The sequence below is a fragment of the Pan troglodytes genome, chromosome 10 (genome assembly GCF_028858775.2).
Source record: "Pan troglodytes isolate AG18354 chromosome 10, NHGRI_mPanTro3-v2.0_pri, whole genome shotgun sequence".
Classification (NCBI taxonomy): domain Eukaryota; kingdom Metazoa; phylum Chordata; class Mammalia; order Primates; family Hominidae; genus Pan; species Pan troglodytes.
This window is the reverse complement of record NC_072408.2, coordinates 76,409,566-76,432,028: the sequence shown is the minus strand read 5'-3', so window position 1 is coordinate 76,432,028 and position 22,463 is coordinate 76,409,566. Positions and strand designations below refer to the sequence as shown.

At 40.6% G+C, this 22,463-nt stretch overlaps 2 protein-coding genes across 7 annotated transcripts in view; one reads left to right on the top strand and one right to left on the bottom strand.

Annotated features, from left to right (window-relative positions):
- RAB3IP (RAB3A interacting protein) overlaps positions 1-22,463 on the bottom strand; it is a 186,153-nt gene that overhangs the window by 129,883 nt on the left and 33,807 nt on the right. The gene's annotated exons all lie outside the window — the stretch shown is intronic.
- The window catches only part of BEST3 (bestrophin 3), a 53,992-nt gene that overhangs the window by 25,188 nt on the left and 6,341 nt on the right, over positions 1-22,463 (top strand). For all 6 annotated transcript variants that reach the window (XM_063785891.1, XM_009425814.5, XM_522466.7 and 3 more), the window contains 5 exons: positions 1,861-2,015; positions 3,490-3,567; positions 3,679-3,831; positions 7,766-7,846; positions 9,150-9,301. In XM_063785891.1, coding sequence (XP_063641961.1) covers positions 1,866-2,015; positions 3,490-3,567; positions 3,679-3,831; positions 7,766-7,846; positions 9,150-9,301 — 614 coding nt within the window. In that variant the 5' untranslated portion in view covers positions 1,861-1,865. The remainder of the gene's footprint in view (positions 1-1,860; positions 2,016-3,489; positions 3,568-3,678; positions 3,832-7,765; positions 7,847-9,149; positions 9,302-22,463) is intronic.

The window sequence follows — 22,463 nt, the reverse complement described above, 5'->3', positions numbered from 1 at the left end:
TCGTGATTGCCTCCAGGGAGGGAAACTTTATGGCTGGGAAAAGGAGACTTTCTCCACTAACAGTCCTTTGGCCCTTTGGGATTTTTGTACCATTTGAATTATTCAGTCAAAATTTTTAAAAAGAAAAGATCGGCTAGGGGCGGTGGCTCACGCCTGTAATCCCAGCACTTTGGGAGGCCGAGGCGGGCGGATCACGAGGTCAGGAGATCGAGACCATCCTGGCTAACATGGTGAAACCCCATCTCTACTAAAAATACAAAAAATTAGCCGGGCGTGGTGGCAGGTGCCTGTAGTCCCAGCTGCTCGGGAGGCTGAGGCAGGAGAATGGCCTGAACCCTGGAGGCAGAGCTTGCAGTGAGCCGAGATCGCGCCACTGCACTCCAGCCTGGGTGACAGAGCAAGACTCCATCTAAAAAAAAAAAAAAAAAAAAAAAAGAAGATCAAGTGTAAACTGTAAGTTTTAAAGTGCATCTTTTTGCAAACAAACCCTGGTATATAGCAGGCATTCAATAAATGTTTATTAAATAAACCTGTTACCTTATTCCTCTTATTCAGTCATTCAATCTCCCGTTCCCTTGGTGTTTGGGGAGGGAGGAGAAGGCGGAGGAAAATTAAAGTTTCACATAATATACCTTAGTGCTTTGTGGGTGCTAAGTGTGTGCTAAGCATTATGCTAAATAACATTTGACACATGTTCATCATCTCAGGTAATTCTACAACATCCCTGTGAAGCAAATATTATCTCTCTTTTACAGATGAGAAAATTGAGGCTCAGAGAGGTCACCGCAAGCCCAAGCAAATTGCATTTTATACACACACACACACACACACACACACACGCATGCATACACACATGCACACACACACACAAAGAAACCCTTTTTTTGGGGCGGGGGAGACAGTCTCGCTCTATCGCCTGGGCTGGAGTGCAGTGGCACGATCTCAGCTCACTGCAACCTCCGCTTCCTGGGTTCAAGCGATTTTCATGCCTGAGCCTCCCCAGTAGCTGGGATTACAGGCGTGTGCCACCATGCCCGGCTAATTTTTGTATTTTTAGTAGAGATGGGGTTTCACCATGTTGGCCAGGCTCGTGTTGAACTCCTGACCTCAAGTGATCCACCCACCTTGGCCTCCCAAAGTGCTGGGATTAAGGGCGTGAGCCACTGCACCCTGCCACAAAGAAACAATTTTAAAGTATGTGCAAAATGCTATGGGGACGATGAACATTAATATACTCTTTGCCCTTCAAAAGGGTCATAGTAAGGGAAACATTTATGTGTAATATTACTATGATGCAAGCCAAGAGCGAGTACCATGTGGGAACTTTAAAGGGAAGAAATCCCTCAGGAAAGAGAAAGAAGGACTCAAGGAAGGCTTCAGAGAGAAGGACATGATTAAGTAGGACTTGGAAAGGAGAGATCAGGAGAAAAGTCACGTGAATCATGTGTTCGGCACTATGCCAAGTGCTTTATATACGTTATCAAATTTTATTATCTTAATCGTAACAATTCCAAGTATTATGGTTCCCAACTTTAGATGACTAAACCAAAACCTAAAGAAGAAATTTCCCCAAATGTTCTAGTTCACATTTAATGTCTCCTTACCTCCTAATGGCCTCCTCTATCAGGGATTTTATATAACTTGTGGGTGTGCATGTATATGTATGTGTGTGTGCATGTGCACTCACACACACACATTCCTTAACTCTACTGCAAGTATAAACTACTTGAGACAGGAAACTTTATTCCATATTTCTTTAATATCCCCTCATTATATGCTTTTATATAGATGCTGAAATATGGTAACGTATTAGTGTCAAACTAAGTCTGTATACCTACCTATTTTTATTTTTTTGTAAAGGTTTTATGACAACAGATGAAAGGAAATTATTCAACCACCTCAAGTCTCCTCATCTGAAATATTGGGTTCCATTCATCTGGTTTGGAAATCTTGCAACTAAAGCCCGGAATGAAGGTAGAATCAGAGACAGTGTTGATCTGCAATCATTGATGACTGTAAGTATATCATAAATCATAAGAAAAATACGCTAATTAGGGACCAAGAAGGACCTGGTTATAACACGTTAGACCAGGAAGAGTCAGCTTTGTTCAGTCCTGGCTCCAGAGGAACTGGAAAGATTGGACTAGCGTCAGACCCCTCAACATGCAGGACAGAGGTGGTACACAGGTTAAACTCAGGTTGCTTGGAAATGGTTCCTTGGAAGCTGCGTTTTAAACAGAATCATGCTTTGTAATAGGCTCTGTAAGAAAGTATTCCTTGATTGATTAGCCAAGGGTCACCAAGGGCTCGAAAAGCTATGGTGCCCATGTAGTATATTTGCCATCCCTGGCTCCAGGATCCTTGAAAAAAACCTGGAGGAGAAATAAACCTCCCCAGCCTAATATTTCCCCAAAACTGGAATATCGCGAGGTTAAGCCCCCCTTTCAGATACTCTAGTAAGTAAAATAGTATTTTCATTAATCAAAATAACCCTGAAATCATCTGAAAAAATTTTTTTTATGTAAGGGCTGGGTATATTTGTGCCATGACAGTCCCCTCCCTGGATTAGGCTAACGGAAGTGAATTGTTTAAAAATAGTGACCAAATTGATGTGAACTCTTTTCCCTAGTCTTCCATAATAACTTGTGTGCAATCGATGAAAAAAATCAAAGAATCCTGTCCTTCCTGCTTCAGAGATAGATTTTCTATCAATATGAGTGTTATAGTCTCCATTTGTGGGAGGAAACAGGAGTAATTATATCTCTTTTCTAAGATCTACAGTAAGCATGTTTTAAAATGAGAGAAACAAAAAAATTGCTTTCCAGATTACCTACCAAAATCGATAAAAATTACTTATTTAAAATATTAACAATTTCCTTCTCACCATGACTTTGGGCCAATATACATGTTGGAAATTATGGGTTCAATAGAATGGCGGGGGGATATTTCTATGAAGTCCTTTTTTTTGGAAATAGAGTCTCACTCTGTTGTCCAGGCTACATGCAGCATAGTGGCACAATCATGGCTCACTGCAGGCTTGACCTTTTGTACTCAAGTGATTCTCCCACCTCAGCCTCTGGAGTAACTGGGACTACAGGCATGTGCCACCAAGCCCAGCTAATTTATGTATTTTTTGTAGAAACAATGTCTTTCTATGTTGCCCAGGCTTATCTAAAACTACTGGGCTCCCAAAGTGCTGGCCTCCCAAAGTGCTTTGGGATTATAGGCATGAGCCACCACACCTGGCCATGACTTATTTTAATATTTTTTAAAATGTCCAAATGTACTTGTCAACAAATTCATTGCTCCAATGATGTTCATTGATTGATTGTCATTTTTAGAACTTTCCTTTTGGAGTATCCTTGGGAATCAATTTACTAGCCTTACAGTCAGTCCTGTAAAAGACATGCTCATATTCTGAGTCCCAGTAAGTACTTATTACCACACCCGTCATCTTAGTAAATCATGCTTGATCTGTTTCTGACTTAGGAAATGAATCGATACCGCTCTTGGTGCAGCCTCTTATTCGGTTATGACTGGGTTGGGATTCCGCTGGTTTACACCCAGGTAAGAAATACTTTGCACGGAATTCTTTATTTCTACTTGCCTACCTTGGCACTGTAGCTTTGCTGCGGGAGGCCAGCACTGTCCCCTCACTCTGGTCTCTCTCTGTTCCAGGTTGTCACTCTTGCTGTCTATACCTTCTTCTTTGCGTGCCTGATTGGACGCCAGTTTTTGGATCCCACCAAAGGCTACGCAGGGCATGACTTGGATCTTTACATTCCCATCTTCACCCTCCTACAGTTCTTCTTCTATGCAGGATGGCTTAAGGTAGCCAATGGTCTCAGGGCCCCACTTTGTAATGTGTTATGTTCCAGACTCTCCACACTGATCCTTTACTGAGTCTTTAGCAAATCATTCATGAGTGAGTCAAAGATAGATTTAACATGTAATGGCTCAGCAATGTTATTACTTTTCTGCCAGAGATTCAAGTGACAGGGATAGAAACAGCTCACTTGTGCAAAGACATTAGAAGAACACTCTTATGGCTATTGATTCTCTTTTAAGTCTCTGTGTGTTCCCATTAGGATTATAATAATGTAACTAAAGTAGTAAGTGTACTTGCATTGATATTGTATACCACAACAAGCAACTAGGCAGAGTAAAAGAGTCAACAAGAAGCCTTGTAAATCAGACTTAACCATTAATATTGTAGTAGAATCTTGGTTCTGCTCAACTCTATAGTTATTGCAATTCCCTGAAATTCTGCTAGGTGTCCCACAACATTAAGTGTACCCCATTTTCTTTTTTTTTTTTTACTTTCCCTGAGCCAGAGTCTTGCTCTGTCATCCAGGATGGAGTACAGTAACGCAATCTCAGCTCACTGCAACCTCTGCCTCCCAGGTTGAAGCAATTCTCCTACCTCAGCCTCCCAAGGATTACAGGCGTGAGCCACCGTGCCTGGTCTAAATGTACCCCATTTTCAAAACCAGAACTGAGACTCAGAATTCATCAGAATCAGAACCAGAAACACCAGAAACAATGACAACATCTGGTTTGCCAGGGAATTAAACAGGTTCGGGAGGTGAGAATGGTTTGCCTAACTATCTGTGTAGAATTTTCCTTGCTTCCCCTCCCTTCACCACCACCTCCTCAAATGTATGTGTGTAAATATCAGAGACCTGATTCTTCCATCACCTCTGTAAACTTCCAAATGGGAAGTATGTGATAGAAAAAAATCAATGACAATGGCTTCATTAAGTTCATTGAAAGGCAATGATGACATGCAGATGATATTCGTAAAGTAGAATTTTCAAATGTTTGGCCTTCCAAAGAGCCATACGTTGTCGTGACCCACTGGGGCCTTCAGGTTGCAGTGAAATTTTCCCTGCAGAAGCCTTTCCTTTCATTGGTTTGACTCTTCACCAAAAAAAAAATATGTTGATATTTCAAATTATACTCCAAAGAGTAAAGCCAAGTCCCTTACAAATGGCGAAAGAATTTTTAATCAGATTACTGTGATTCTTAATTATTTCTACCTGCGTAAGAGCAAGAAAGCAGAAGAGACTAATGACTTTCATTTTCCATTAGAGGAAAAAGTAGACTTTAGCTTTATAAATATAAAATCACCACAGTGGCCCAAACAATCATTCTCAAAAAGTACTTTTCTTTCTTTCCCCTGACTTGCACCAAGTTTTTATTCTTTGTTTTGTGTCCATGTAAGGCGCTTGACCAGCCTATAAAGAGTAGATAATGGTTCCTTCCCTCTGACATGCTTTCTAAAATATTTACATCCTTTTCCTTTATAAACTGTTTTAAAGTCAGATGCGGTGGCTCATGCCTGTAACCCCAGCACTTTGGGAGGCTGAGGTAGGAGGACTGCTCAGGAGTTCAAGACCAGCCTAGGCAATATGGCGAAACCCCATCTCTACAAAAAAAATACAAAAAATTAGCGGGCATGGTGGCGCATGCCTGCAGTCCCACATACGTGGGAGGCTGAGGTGGAAGGGTCACTTGAGCACAGGAGGCCGAGGGTGCAGTGAGCCATGTTCACACCACTGCACTCCAGCCTGGGTAACAGAGCAAGACCCTGTCTAAAATAATAAAAAAAAAATCTTAAAAGACAAAATATTAAAAGGCACAATCTTAGCTCCATTAAAGGATAGGCAAACCTGCTGGGTGTGGTGGTGCACGCCTGTAATCCCAGCATTTTGGGAGGCTGAGGCAGGAGAATCACTTGAACCTGGGAGGCGGAGGTTGTGGTGAGCCGAGATCATGCCATTGCACTCCAGCCTGGGCAACAAGAGCGAAACTCCGTCTCAAAAAAAAAAAAAAAAAGGCAAACCTAAACCATGGGTTGTGCCTCCATTTCTAAACAGCTGTTCTATCTCAACAATTAGGATATTTATAAATCTTTTCAAAGTGTAGAAAAGCCATCTTAACCTTATGGATAGTATATCACTCAGTTACTTGCTGAAAATGCAGCCCCCAGTGGAATAAAAGATATATTTTGAGATTGGTCAATTCAGAAACATACATGCCATTTTGTCAATTTAATGTAGACTACGATAATACATGCAGGACTGAATGCATAAAAATGAAAATCTGGATAGAATAAAAATAGGTTTCAGGACTCAACCAGTACCCTTAATTAATCTAAGTAAATCTCCAGGCAAGAAAGGGCAGATAGCCCCATGGAACTAGTGACAAGAACTTCAACATAGATATCACTGTGAGGCTTACTGATTCAGGGCACAGACCTGCCTAAGGAAAGGCACTTAAAATAAGAGCCACATATGAAAATCCTCTGGGAGCTTTACCCGACACTGATGCCTGGCCTCAACCTCACACTGCTTAAATCAGAATCTCTCGGGGAGGGACCCAGGCATCAATCGGGTTTTTTTAAGAGCTCCTCGGGTGATTTTAATGTGCAGCCAAGGTTGAAAAAAACTGCTCTAAGTATTAATACATTGACCTAAATCCTAAAAGATAAGTAGGTAGATTTTCTACTGAATAGTTTCAGAATCTAGAATGTTTAGACTCTAGAAACTAATCACATGGTGCCTTTATTTTACACATTTAAAATTTTTTTCCATCTAGACTCCATGTAAAATCTCCCTCTCCCCCAACTCTCTCCCTGTCTCTCTCTCTCACGCACACACACGGGCATGCACGCATGTCCAGATAATAAAAACCAAGGGAAATTTTTCAACAAGGAAAATGATAGATGAGTTGTATTTGACATATAAACCTCTCATCAAGAAGGCTATTCAATTCAGGAACATGATAAGAATATTTAATATTGATCAAATATTAAAAGATTTGTGACAATAGCTACCTAACATTTTCCCGGCAGGAAAACTAACTTACTGGATAAGGGTAAATCCTTTAGGGTAAAACTAGGTAAGCCTCAATTTCCAACTTTAGGACTTACTAGCTCTCTAACTCATTTACTTAGCAGTTATGTTCAATAACTGTGAAAGCTCGGCCGGGCACAGTGGCTCACACCTGTAATCCCAACACTTTGGGAGGTCGAGAAGGGCAGAACACCTGAGCTCAGGGGTTCAAGACTAGCCTGGCCAACATGGTGAAACCCCATCTCTACTGAAAAAAAATCCAAAAAAAATTAGCTGGATGTGATAACGCTCGCCTGTAGTCCCAGCTACTCAGGAGACTAAGGCAGGAGAATTGCTTGAACCTGGGAGGCAGAGTTTGCAGTGAGCCGAGATTATGCCACTGCACTCCAGCCTGGGCAACAGGGCAAGACACTGTCTAAAAAAATAAAAATAAAAATAAATTGTGAAAGCCTCTTATATTATTTTCTTTAATTGTGATTTAAGTCTTTCTTTACTGTTTAACCTTCTCCCTGTGTACATTTTGTCTTATCATCTGGGCCCTGTAATTCCCTGAAAGCATAGCCTGTGTACCCTTCAGAGTGCCTTGCAAATAGCTGGTTCTCCTTCACTATTCAGTCATTTGATTTGGCTCCTAAATAGGACATGGCTTCCCCTAATAGGGCCTGCATTGTCACCAGTTGAATGGACAGATCCATTTGGAGAGCATACCTACGAAGGTGCATCATTCATGGTTTGAGAATCATGTCTTGCTTGCTAATAAATATCTCGGTAGAACAATCTACTCCCCTCTACTCTTCATATTAGAAAGTCACACAAGGAAGCAGAGAGGAAAACAGGAATCCCCTTCAGTCTCTATTCTGAGTTTTCACAGGTATCATGATGGATTTATTTTATGTTCTCAACTACAGGTAGCAGAGCAGCTTATCAACCCTTTTGGAGAAGATGATGATGATTTTGAAACTAACTGGTGCATTGACAGAAATTTGCAGGTTAGAGGAATTTTTCTTTCTTTTTCAAATATTAATAACAAATCACTTGCGATATTTCAAATCTAAGCAGACTTTAAATGCACACCCCTTGGCTTCAGAGCTTTAGCCACAAATGAAAGAGGCTTGGCTGTGCACTGTGCTGTCTCAGGTCCTTTCGGAAGCTTACACATCCGAGATTTCAGCTCCAGTGAAATTTAGTTCCTTTTAAGTAGAATTTCAAGCCAATTTTCTTTGTAAGCCCTCTATTAGCTTTTTCCAGCCTCTTTCATCTCAGCATAGAGCAGTATTTTAAATTGTTCTTTAGTCTGTTTTCTGTTGCCAACCAGAGAGGTTAATAGTGACTTAAAATGGCATCCAGACACAAGCTGGTGGGAGTTCCCAAAGTGGTATCACATCAATCCCAGCAGTCAGATAGCCATCAGCTGGACACTGGGAGCCTGGGCCATGCCAGCTTGTGTCTTAAATCTGCATGAAATGCACTAAATGGGCCCCAGAGCCCTTACCCTGAAGCACTATTCCAGAGAGCTTTTCATGAAGAACCAGCACTAAGGAATTTTTCTTTTAGGCAAGACTCTCCCTAGACCATTCTCTTCCCTGTGAAGGCCTTCACATTGTTCATTTGTTTCAAGCCCTTACTCGGCAGTTAAGTAAGTTCAAACATCTCACGGTAGATCCCAATGTCAGTCTCTTAGGGAGGACGCATAATGCCTAGGTCACTCACTTTGTCAAAATTGGAATCCCAGAGGATTAATAATGTATTCATGCATCACTTTGTCAAAGCCAAGAGGAGAGAGCACCATAGCACTGAGCAGTATAGACTTCTTGTTATGTTTTTCCAAACAAAGAAATGAACAAGAAACCAGGGCATATAAGAAGTGATGTCAAGTAAAAATGTGTTTACAGGGTTAACAGAATGAAAAGCGGAATCTTCACCTTCCTGTAATATTTGGGGTTAAGTAGGTGCTATCAGGTAAAACAACACCACAATTGTGAGCAAAGAATAAAAAGATGGCTCCCCTCCCTCCAGCTAAGAGGCAGCTCCACTCTGGAGTGTGTGGTTTGATCCCGGAGTGTGGGAGGCTTCAAGCCCCACTTATCCTCATCGCCAAGTGCTCAAGTAGTAAACAACAGATACAACTCTCTGTGGCAGCCGTGGTCATGGCAAGTATGAACTAGAGACATTTGTATATTCACTCATTTAGACTGTGTCCTAGCCCACTCTAACTCTCATCTGCCCACAAAAACTTCTCCTTTTTATTTAATTTACATCTGAGTTATTCTAACAATATAACAATGATTTTAGGTCTCTCTTTTAGCTGTGGACGAAATGCACATGAGCTTACCCAAGATGAAGAAGGACATTTACTGGGACGATTCTGCTGCTCGCCCACCATACACATTGGCAGCTGCTGACTACTGCATACCCTCATTTCTGGGGTCAACAGTCCAGATGGGGTGAGTGCATTTTTTTAAAATCTCTAATATTTTCCAGCCTGAGCAACATAGTGAGACCTTGTCTCTATTAAAAAAATAAAATAAAATAAATAAAATAATTTAAAGTAGCCAACTGTGATGACACCTGTAGTCCTAGCTACTTGGGGAGGCTGCAGTTGGAGGACTGCTTGAGCCCAGGGGTTCAAGGCTGCAGTGAGCTGTGATTGTGCCATTGCACTCCAGCCTGGGTGACAAAGTGAAGCCCTGTCTCAAGAAAAATAATTAATTCATTCACGAAAATTGAAATAAATATCTCCAATATCTAGGAAATGAGCAGATAGATCACTGTTCTAATCTTTTTACCTTTTTTGGCATTTTTTTCTACCTAGGCTTAGTATGTAAGTCAGTCTCTGTTCAGTGGTTTTAACACAGCAATCACCCCTAAGTATAATGAGCTTTAAATAAATGAGTTGAGGCCTGAAGTAAATCAGGTGCAGTTCTATAATAATTTCATCAAGTCTGAGCATGTATTTGATATTGGAGAAGTGTGTGAATGTGGGAGAAGTTTAAGTATATTTGCTGAAGGTAGATGCCACGGTTTCCAAGTAAATTAAAGAGAAAAGCACAGACTAATTCAGAAAGTAAGAAACTCTCCACTCAAAAACAAAACAAAACAAAAAAACTGTAGCAAAAGGGGAAACTTTTGTGGAATTTTTCTTATAATTCTTGGCAAGACTGTGGCTCATAGTTCCCTGAGACCTGCTGTAAGCGGATTTGTGCAGTGGGTTTGTGTCCTGTGGTTGCTGCCTATGACCCTTCTTTCCCTCCTCCCTGAAGTGGCCTGCCCTCCTCCTTCTACTTTCAGGAGATCTCGCTTCAACCCTGTTCCCTTTGCCGAATGTCTCCTAATCCCCATCAGTGATGGTTTGTGGCACTTCTCTTCCAAAGGGGCCTCTGAGGCTGAAAACCTTTCCAGACCCAAAGAAAAGGAAGACTGAAAGTGGAATTTCAGTAGTTCCAGCAAATAATGAGAAAGATTTAGGAGCCAGGAGATTTGCCTTGTTGCCCGCAAAGCACATCTTAGAGAAGGTTGCCTACTCCAGGCTAGATTTGCTTCTGCTTTTAGCTAGCCTTCTAAGACCAGACCCACCCACCCAGGGCTCCTTCCAGGCCAGAGAGCTCATCCCTGCCCTCAGTGTATTCTCAGTTTCCATGGATAGGAATCTCTTGTTGTATGCATGTCTCAGCCTTCATGATACCTTCTGCAGGGGCAGAGCTTCATGGACATCCAGCAATCATCTCAATTTTCAGAATTAATAAGAGCTGTTCTTCTGTGAGTTTGATTTTAGATAATTAAATATGCTTTATCCTTCTCCTCACTCTCACCATTGATTAATGCAAAGTACTTGACGATTTAACTTGAAAAGAAAAGAGACCAGCAATACTGATAGAATCAGAGCATCGTTGTGATGACTCTATTTAGACTGCAAATGCTCCACACACTCTATTTCTTATGTCCCTTGAGTTGTTGTTACCCCATGGTTAAGATAATTTTCTGAAGGTCTCAAAATTTTTATCCTGATCTACTTATTCATCCTAATCATCATAATTCTGCAGATTACTACATAAATGTTCATGTTCTTTAGCAAATATTAAAACACATTTCTCTTGTTTCTAAATACAGAAACAGAAATAGGGATTGACAAGATCTCAGAGAAAATTCCTTCCCCAAAAGATCATTGGGAAGATTAGATGAGATTGTAAACATTAAGATGCTCTATATAAAACCAAAGAGCATGATGATTATTATCACCTAGTCAAGTTTTATTTGTGGATGTCAAACTGAAGCAGAGAAAGATTAAATCACTTTAAGCTATTTTTCATATTAAACTTACCCTGGAAATTTGGTACAGAAAATAAAACAACTGAGAGAAAACCAGGAGGTACAATATTTAAAACTGCAGCAAAAAATTATCAGTTGTCAGAGAGAAGTCCCCCAACTAAAATGGCCTATTTACCAGCAGGATGGAGAAAGGAACAGACAAAGGCCAGAACCTATTGGGAGAGGGTTTTGTGAGAGGTTTAACTCAATCTGCTAGAACCAATTGTTCAAAGAAACAATTAGGCAAAAGCTCACTTGATCTTGATTTTCTGTATAAATGAGGACCATTAAAGTGGACCACAATCCAGGAAAATTTACTGCAGGAAAATAGGCAATCAGAAGCCCTGAGTTGATAGAAATGGCCCCCTTTGGATTTCTTAATGCCTATTTTTCCTATGATTGTGGTATTAGAAAAAGTGTTTCTGGTTGCCTATGACAGAAAAACAAATTCAAACTTTCTTAAGCTAAAGGAGGTTTATAGTGTCACATCCAGAGACGAGCCTAGCTTTAGGTGTCACTAGATCCAGAGGCTCAGAGAATGTCACCAAGACTCACTGTTGCCCCGTCCCTCTCAGGTCTGCTTTTCTCTCCACTGGCTCAGGTTTCAGGCAGGCTTTCCCATCCTGAGGGCAAAAATGGCAAAATGGCAAGCTCCAGGCTTACAGCTTACCTTCTCAGCTAACCTGTGGAAAGAGCACATCTCTTTTCCAACTCTTGAAACTAAAGTGATGGATTTGCTATGACTGACTGGGCTCAGGTTCACATATTCATTTCTGAGCTAATTACTATCAACAGGGAGACAATATTTTGACTATTCATGGCTGGTTTATAGGTCCATCTTTGAACCAAGGGTTATAGTCAGCCCCGTCCAACCATATGGAGTATGTGATATCTCAAGAAAAAGCAGGGTGCTATTATCAGCAGAAGAGTGAATGGTTTTGCTGGGCTAGCAAAAACAATAGATGTTCTCTAAAATCATAGAAGATAATTCCCTAAACAATGAATGGTTCCCTCACCAAATACAAGGTCAATGTCAAGTGAGCCACCTGACTGAGGCTAAGGGCAAGGGGAAGGTAAAAGTTAAGAACTGTAGCACTGGTGGTCTTGTGGGTGCTGACTGAGCCAATGAGCTCTTTGCGTGAGAGTGAAGATCACATGTCAAGATGCTGTAGACACAAGCATTCCATTTTATAAAAGTGCCTGCCTCTTGATGACCATATAAAATCCTTTCCTGGATGAGATTTTTTAAAATTTTCTTATTCTCTTTAAGGTGTATGTTCCCAGCATATTTAATTCAGAAATCAAATTTTCCTTACCTTTTCATATCAATGTTTTGGGTTTGTAGCCACAATTCCCATAACCCGGATATTCTAAAATCAAAGCAATATCCTTCAAGAACAGAGCAAAAGTACTACTCTCCAAGGGCCACCTGCAAGAAGACCTGCCTCCCAGCCAGCACATTCAACCGCGCTGTTCACATTCAGCACACTGTTCATTTCCACTTCAGAAGGAAACTCCTTGGAGACAATGTCTTTATTCTCTATATTAAGGGACATGTTCAAAACATGGCCCTATTTTCTGCATATTTACCAAATATATATAACTCAAATAAATTAATTTTCCTTCTTTCTATCTTAAGCACAAATTTAAAATATATTTTCCCTTGGACCCTCACATACAGAATGTGCTCGTTTATTTATTCTGGTAAATCTTTTTCAGGGCCTACTATGGGGTAGGTTCTATGCCAGATGCTAGAGGTAGTCAAAAAAAGAAAAGAAAAAAACACCTCCCAACCTCACAGATGTAAGGCGGAGAAAAGTGACATTACAATGTGGTAAATGCTACAGTGGAGAAACGCTCAGCCTTATGGGAACACACGCAATGAAGACACACTTCACCCAGCCTGGTGACTCAAAGAAAGCCTCTTGGAGTCAGGGACTCTAATATGCATCTTTAAGAATGAGTTAGGAGGCGGGCATGGTGGCTCATGCCTGTAATCCCAGCACTTTGGGAGGCTGAGGCAGGTGGATCAGTTGAGGTCAGCAGTTCAAGACCAGCCAGGCCAACATGGTGAAACCCAGTCTCTACTACAAATACGAAATTAGCTGAGCATGGTGGCACAGCCTGTAATCCCAGCTACTGAGGAGGCTGAGGCAGGAGAATCGCTTGAATCCAGGAGGCAGAGGAGGTTGCAGTGAACCGAGATCGCACCATTATACTCCAGCCTGGGCGACAAGAGTGAAGAGCAAAACTCCATCTCAAAAAAAGAAAAAAAGAATGAATTAGGAGCCAGTGCATAGATAGAATTGAGGGGATTCAGCAGAGGGCACATTTCAGGCCAATATGGGCAAAGACAGAAAGGAATAATAAATAGTGTACTCAGAGTAACAATTTGATAGGCAAAGCAGAAGAGCCAAGAAATGAATCTGGAGAGGAGGCAAGGGAGAAGATGGAGGGTTTTATAGGCCAGGTAAGGGTTTCAGCCATTATTCAAAGCTATTAAGTTACAGGGTCACATTTTTGCTTTGGAGAGATTAGCCTGGCAGCTGGCTGAAAGACAGATAGCTGAGGATAAGACCAGAGCCAGAGTTAGCAGGCTGTTGTCATTTAAACAGGAGAGGATAAGGGCCTGAAGTAGGTGTATCACAAGGGATGTAGATGGTAGAGGTGACAGAAGGGACAGATTCAAGAAAGGAGAAGGAGTGAAGAACGGTAATAAACCAAAGATGAGAGAGTGTAAGGGTGAAACTGCTCTAAGGAAAAGATTATGAGCTCTCCCTTTTGCATGTGTTGAATTTGAGGCCTCTATGGGCAATTCACATGGAGATGGCCAGCATGCAGTGAGTCCAGGGACAGAAGATGCATTTTACTGGTATCAGTACGTAGAACCAAAGAGTGGGTGGGAGCAATCAGAACAGTATCAAGGAAACAGAGCAGAATACGAAGGGTAGAATACTATTACTGAAAGGGTGGTCAGAGGAAAAGGGTAGTCAGAGTAGGAATGGTCAATATAGATGCAGAGTAACCCAGAAAATGCCCTGCCAAGAGGCCAAAGGTACAAAGTTTCCAAATAAAGCCTGAAAAGCATGCCATAGGTTTTGCATGTTAGGGTCATCAGAGGCTTAAGTGAGAGTGTGGGGTAGAAATTAAACCATAGTAGGTTAGAAGTGATTGATAAGTAAGAAGGTCAAATTGCCAGTGTAAGCTGTTTTTAAAAAATAATTTTATTGTAGAAAAATTCAAACCGGGCCAGACACGATGGCCCACGCCTGTAATCCCAGCACTTTGGGAGGCCAAGGCAGGCAGATCACTTGAGGCCAAAAGTTAGAGACCAACCTGGCCAACATGATGAAACCCATCTCCACCAAAAATACAAAAATTAGCCGGCATGGTGGTGCACACCTGTAGTCCCAGCTATTTGGGAGGCTGAAGCAGGAGAATCACTTGAACCCAGGAGGGGAAGGTTGCAGTTAGCCAAGCTCATGCCACTGCACTACAGTTTGGGTGACAGAGCGAGACCCTGTCTCAGAAAAAAAAAGAAGTTTAAGCAGTTCCAAAGGTAGAGAACAAGCTATGAAAAAGCTCCATGTACCCATCACCCCTTCAATTATCAAGTTACGGCCAGTCTTGTTTCATTCTCCACCCGCCTTTATCTTCCCCAACATTTGATCATGGTAAAGCAAATAGATCATAATGCCATTTTCATACTTAAAAAAACAAAAATAAAACAAACCCAAAATGCATATAATTCCTCAATTCATTAAGTATCCATGGACTATTTTTTTGAGAAGTCTGAATTGATGGGGTAAATAGATCAGACTGTATTCACTAAGAGACAGGGACTCTGGTCTGTTTCCCTCCTCAATTCAGACTTCTAGGGATGGCTTTTTTGTTTTGTCTTGGGTAAGGCTAATGGCATATTTTTTACTTGCCTTTTTTTTTTTTTTTTTTTTTGCTTTTTTGTGTTTTGTTTTGTTTTGTAGACAGAGTCTCTCTCTGTCACCCAGGCTGGAGTGCAGTGGCATGATCTCAGCTCACTGCCACCTCCACTTCCCGGGTTCAAGCAATTCCCCTGCCTCAGCCTCCCAAGCAGCTGGGATTACAGGCGTGCACCACCACAACCAGCTAATTTTTGTATTTTTAATAGTGACGGGGTTTTACCATGTTGGCCAGGCTGGTCTTGAACTGCTGACCTCAAGTGATCCGCCCACCTTGGCCTCCTTAGAATTATCGTCACCACCTATACTGAATTTCACTTTGCTGCTGTACCCTGGCCTTGTTTGGACAGAGCCATTAAGACTCTCTCTGGTGTTCGCTGTAGAGCTGTCCACTGTGTGACTTGGCATCCCTTTTACTGAATTTCACTTTGCTGCTGTACCCTGGCCTTGTTTGGACAGAGCCATTAAGACTCTCTCTGGTGTTCGCTGTAGAGCTGTCCACTGTGTGACTTGGCATCCCTTTTAGCAGAGGACTCACAGGAGGAAATGCATTTCAGATGTTGGTGGGGAAGAAAGAAAGCTTTGCCTCTTCTGGGCAAATCTTACACTATTTATCTTACAAACTTTATAATTGTGTAATTAATGATGGTTTCCTTTTCATTTTGGCTGCTGGGAAGCTGACAATCAAATTTGTAGCCTACCTTTACTAAGTCTGTGGAATGGGATTTTTTTGGAATGTATTTCTAGAGTCTGTGTCTTTTATCATTGTTTCTTATTCTACCTCTACTATATTGGCTTGATTTTTTATATTATATATATTTATATAATATATAAATATAATATTTTATATGTTATAGTATATAATATTATTGCATTGTATGTATTTCCAGAAGGCCACATCAAATCCTTTGTAAGATGAAGCAAGATGTGATAAAGAAACAAATTAACAACTCTCCTTGTTTGGAAAAAGGAAGGAAAAAAGACAGGCTGAGCAAAAGGAGCGCACTGGAAGAGAGGAAAGACACAGGAGCAAGGGGGGATGACAGAGCAAGGTCCTAAAGAAGACACAGAGCTGGCCCTGGGTGGCGGGGGGAGGTCCCAGTGCCCGAGCTACAGGGAAGCAGTTGAAGTTGGATACAGTAAGGGGAGAGGGGGAGATGGTGCCTGTGCAGCCAGGAAAGCAGGAACCAATGTTCTTGCTTCATCTAGTCATCGTGTCTTAATCTAAAGGAAGCTTTAACAGAGCTCATCTTTCTCTGTCCAATCTGGGACCAAAGAGCTACTGTTTTAAAATTGCATTTTATAAGCTTTAACACCAAACCAGCGCTGAAGTTCCGTCTCTTGATCTTTGCATGGGGCATGTTAAAAATCAGCTTCAAAATCAACACTCCAAATGAAAAAAGGCCAGTTAAAAATCTGAATGCAGTCCCCAAAATAGAAATGCTTTCATAAATATGCCAGTCTTGAGCATTTACTAAATAGTGATAATTATTGCATGGCCAGTAATCTACACTTTGCCATTTTATGAGTTAATAAGCAATGAAAAAGTATTTCTTGTGTGAATTCTTTTACCATTATCTCATGTGGGATCCCTTCAGTTGACTCTGTTTTGCTTGTTCTTTTGTAATACTGTGGAATCATTTCTAATCTGCTGGAGTTTTGTTCTTGCTTTTGTTTGGTTTTTGCCTTTTGTATTTTTGAGACAGGGACTCCCTCTGTCACCCAGGATGGAGTGTACAGTGGTGCAATCACAGCCCACTGCAGCCTCGAACTCCTAGGCTCAAGCGATCTTCCTGCCTCAGCCTCCTGAGTAGCTGGGACTACAGGTGCATGTCACCATGCCTGGCTTTTTTTTTAAGAGGCAAAGATCTGGCTATGTTACCCACTCTGGTCTTGAACTCCTGATCTCAAGAGATCCTCCCACCAAGGCCTCCCAAAGTGTTGGGATTACTGGTGGGAGCCACCGTTCCCAGCCTTGATCTGCATTTTAATTAAGGCATCTTTTCATTAGCTTAACTATGGAGATGCTATTAACCAAGATCGAGAAAACACCCACAAGTAGCCAAAAGAACATTGTCTGTAAGATGCACAGCGAGAAAATATACCCAAACCCTAATGTAATAATGAGTTTTCCTGGGACAATAATAAACACATGCATGATAAAAATAACTTTACCCAAAGAAATTTTAAGTGCTTAAATTCAAGCCAGTGTTGCTGAAAATAATTCTTAAAAACAAATGAACAAAAATCAAGGTCCAGAACTATCCTGTCACAACTGGCTTGAGGTAGAGTTAGAATGCCTGTCTTCACATTATATCATCATAAGTCACTTCAAAATTCTTACTATCTTTCAATTACTTGGGATTACCCATTAACACAAATGTTTAAGACTCTGAGGAATGAAACACAGAAATTTAAGACCTGAAGTCTCATAATGCCCTTTAGTCCTATCTTGAAAATCAAAACAGCCAACAGTAAAGAAGATAATCCCTTAAGGGCATTGGAAAAACCCTAACAAACTATCCATTCATAACAGCTAAAGGATTTGAAATTCTGGAGAAGAGAGGCTGTAACTGCTTATGAAATGGATACACACTTATCAAGTGTGTCCAGAGTGCTTGCTCTAACTGTCTTGCTAATCTAAAAGCATGCTCCAAGCCTGTAAACTTTAAACTGCTGACTGTAATCCCATTTAAAGAGCTTTGTTTTATTGGGCTCTTCTGCTATAATTCAAATAATTATGTCAAAATGTTCTCACATATATAATAATCTTAAAAAGGGGGTCTATGAAGTCAATTAAGGATCCACTTAGTAAAGAGGAAAAATATTCAAAATTTTAAAGAGCTCCTTCTGGCTAGGGGTTGAGGAATTTATTTAAGACGTATTTGGTACTATGAAACTTTGTCAGAAATAATAATTTCTACTTATCTATCTTTATTCGGAAAGTTCTACCAATATGTAACAATAACATGATTTTTTAGTAATTATATAAACATGCAAATGTACTTAATGTGCACAAAATATTTAGGGTTATACAGTAGGTCAGAATTATTTTTAGTGATATTAATTCAAATATACCAAAATACATATTTTAGTGAGTGAAGACTTTATTAAAGTGTGGTTAAATATACTTCTATGTTGATGATACTTAGTAATCCTTTTTAGTCAACTATATTCAAATATTTTAGCTTTACAAGAAAATACGTAGTCTGATACATACAATTGCCTGCTTATATTACAAACTACCAAAAATATCTCAAATTCTGAATTACTAACTTCAACAAAAGTGTATTCTGGGAACATTGATTTTTCACTTAATGTACCAGAAAGGAAGGAGAAATGGAAACTTCCAAGGAGATGAATGTGCATTAAGTTTATAATTTTAGAACTTACTCAAGGATTCTTTCATACTGTGATGTGAGGTCACCATGGGCAATCAGTTTTCATCTTTAAATGGTATCAGATGTGTACATGGCTTGATTTCCTTTTTTAACAAAATTCCTATAGAATATAACAATATTAAAGAGGGAACTTTAAGTGAACCCCCACTTTTGGCCATAACTTCTTTTTGTGTCAGCCAGCAAGAGCCGAGAGAACATAACCAGGGTGGTAGGATGTAGCTAGATAAGCCTCTTTAAAGGCACAAGAGGCCACTTCTTCAACCAGATTTGCCAAAGCCCTTGGTTCAATGACTAGATAGGCCAACACGGGTAGTAGTGGGGTCATCAGCCCTAAATGCAGCTTTCTGGGCTACCTTCTAGGATGCTCTGGAGCTTGGAACTGTCCACCTGAAAGAGGGTTGGGGGAGGCTGGATGAATACAATATTTGGTCCACTGGATTTTCCTCATAACCCTTAGCCCCACACCTCCCAGCTCAGAGGGAGGGTTGCCTTGCCCATTTTATAAATCCTTGGCTACAGCTTTGATGATGATTCTGCAGTGCAGATGGTTAAAAATAGCCGCATGCGCCTCAGATGGGTTTGAAGAGTACATTTTGCTTTGCCCATGAAAAAAATGCTTCTCCACACATGTCTCTGCCCTGATAGATTCTCAGGCAAATTATCGGCTCCCTCCAAGGCAGTCGCCTGACTGTGAGTACACTAGCAATTTGAAAACAATAAATCTGCAGTGAGAAGTAGAATTCATCATACTAAATATCATTTTCCTAAATTCCTCATTTCAATTCTGTTAAAAAGGCCTCTTATTATTCGAATTTAAATTGTCAAAATACTGCTTCAAAAGTAGAGCAGAGAAAGAGAGACAAGCATCATCCAGTTTTATCTTTCAATCTTTTTGAAGCTCTATATTTACCTAATCACTCTCGTGAGAAGGGGGTTGCTTTGCAAAAAGCTTTCTTTGGAGAAATGCATTAAATCCTTCAAGCAATCAGGGCTATTTTTGTCTTTCTATATTAGACACACCCCAACAAGTATGGCAGTCTGCTGACATCTTCATCAGCCTATTTCTTGCCTCTTTGTTATGGCAGCAGAGGGTGAAGCATGTTCTTCTGCACCCCTGACCAGCCCAAGCATCTTTTAAAGTTTCTAATTAAATCATGGCTGCTTATGCCCTTGGATATTTGTCATTTGCAAGGGAAACCATGGGGCTGATGTTTGTGTAGGTATTCCATATGTATTTTGAAATTTGGGTTTTTTATTAACACTTGAGATTAAAATAATTTTAATCCAGACATCTACCTAACCTGTGGAAATAATGCATGCTCTCCCTTCTTCTGGACTCAACTATAACTAACCAGCCTGACTGGCTTAAGATAACCTTTTCTCTTTCTCCTTCTTTTACTCTTCTCCCTTTCAAAAATAGACCAATATGTGACACAACCGTTCTCATTCTCATGTTTTCTATATTTTTGTATTGATGGTTTCTATTGCACAATAAGTGTGTATTGCAGGGTTTGATGATGTTTGGCAAATGGCACAAAAAAAAAAAACAATATTGAGAGGCAAGGTCAGGGCAGTCTGTCTCCACAATTTTCACCATTGGAGCAGACCTCTCTCCCTTCCCTCAAATAACCCGGCTTCTTCCAGTTCTTATATTTCCTCTTCACCCACCCAGTGCCCTATCATTAAATGGCTTATCATTAAATGGCTAAGTCATCCCTTTTGAAGGTGTTAATTGTTAAGTTATATCTCCTAGGTGTAGTAACATTTTTAAAAGGACAATCTTGAAGAAGAAAAGGGGGTGACCTTCAGACACACATTATCATCTCCTCCAACCCTGTCTGAGAAGTCAATGATAACTTGGAAACCACTTCTGAAAGTTTGCCAGTCATTGACAGAGTCCTTTTTACATCTTCTACTTTCAAAGCTTTTCTACACAGGTCACCCCTTTTGAACTTTCAAACAACCTAAAAGGCAGGTAAAGGATAATTATCACCAGCTTACCAAGAATGATGCTAAGTCACAAGAGATTAAATGAGTCCCCAAAGATCACACAGCTGGTTGGTGTCAGCATAGACACAGCAATCCTGGCTCTGCAAGCTCTCAAAATAAATTATTTTTCCCACCACAGAGACAGTGCTCAAATTTTATCCCTGGAAACTGATGGCCGCATGACACTTTCCATGAATGTCCTCCTATCTCTAATTACCTGCCTCTCTCAGTCCAAATAAGTTCCAGAACATAAAACCTAGCTTTTTCAGCTGACTCTCCCTAATACATAGGAATATAATGAGGGTACTTTTATTCTATCGTATAATATTTCTGCTATTAGTTGGTTAAGTGGTATTATATTGAGCCTCAGGATTGTACTAACCCTAGACTAAGAGGACACTTTAAATATCAAATAAGGAGCACAAAAAAAAAACATAAAAGAAACTAAAATTTATACTCCAGCCTCCCATTTGGGAAATACTCTTTCAAACTATTCTAAGGCTGAGTGTGGTGGCTCTCGCCTATAATCCCAACACTTTGGGAAGCCAAGACGGGAGGACCACTTGAGGCCAGGAGTTCAAGACCAGCCTGGGCAACATAGGGAGACCCCATCTCTACCAAAAATAAAAAATTAGCCAGGCATGGTGGTGCACGCCCACGGTCCTAGTTACTTGGGAGGCTAAGGTGGGATGATCACTTTAGCCCAAGAGGTCAAGGCTACAGTGAGCCATGATTGTGCCACTGCATTCCAGCCTGGGTCACAGAGTGAGGCTTTGTCTCTAAATAAATAAATAAATATGTATTCTATTTTAAACTATTTTGTTCTTAAAGCACAGCTTCTGCTGTCATATTGCGAATAGTGGCTACCAGAGAAAGGAGGAGATGAACACTGTGTGTTGGCAATGAGATCTTCCATGGAAGCATTTAGAAGAAATGTCTTTAGGTTTGTCATGCTGGGGAGTTTCCCTACTGCTCTGTTACAGCATTAAGACCTGGAGGGCATCATTCACCACTCAGTGTAAGATACTTAAAACTGCCCCCCAGAGCACTGATCACCAAGTGTGCTTCTAAAGACCCTGTTTCAGACTAAAGGACTGAAAAGTTTTCAAGTCATGTTTCTTATCTAAAGCAGTCATCGACGTTGCTTTTTGTGTACCCTTCCACCATGGACACCCCTACCCACACCACACAACCCTAGCAATGCCCTCCATTCTCAAAGACAATCCACAGCTGCCCTCTGTCTCCGGGATAAAGTTCACATCCCACAACCTGGTATACGACTCTTCATGGCACGGTCCAAGGACCTCTTTCCAGCCTAGGCCTGACACTTTTCTGTGTGTTTCACACAGATTCAAGTATCTCCTATTTCTCACAAACACCCTAAACTTTCCTGCTGCCTTATTTGTTCAAGTCACTTCTTTCACCTGGAATGCTCTGTCCCTTTTCTATCCATCCAATTCCCACTCAGTGTCAAAGCCTAGCTCAAAAACTTGCTTTGCCCCAAATGTAAATATTTATTTATATGTCTTCTCCCTCCTTTTAAGTGATAATTTAAAAGGTACCTAATGCAACAAATTGTTTATGATAAGTGCTCAATAAATTTAGTCGGGTGAATAAACAGATAAACCTCATGCATCCACTCCATAGTCTTATGAGCCAGGAAGGTACAATAGGGTCTTCTTGGCAGACCTACCCAATGTCAGTTATGAATCAGTTCAACATTAGCAAGAGCACCAGACGTTTTGCAGTTTGCTTGTTGCAACTTGTCTATTTTCCCCCATCTATGACCCAGGGGTTTATACCTCTTGCTGCAGTTGAAGGTATAATACATATGTCCTATACCAGGGCATAAGGTTTTTGTCTTTTGAGTCACAAAGTTTGAAGTATTAAAAATATAAACTTTTTTCCTAGAAGACTGTCTTTCTTACAAGATTGCAACCTTTAGAGGTAGTTTAAAAAAACAAATCCTAAAT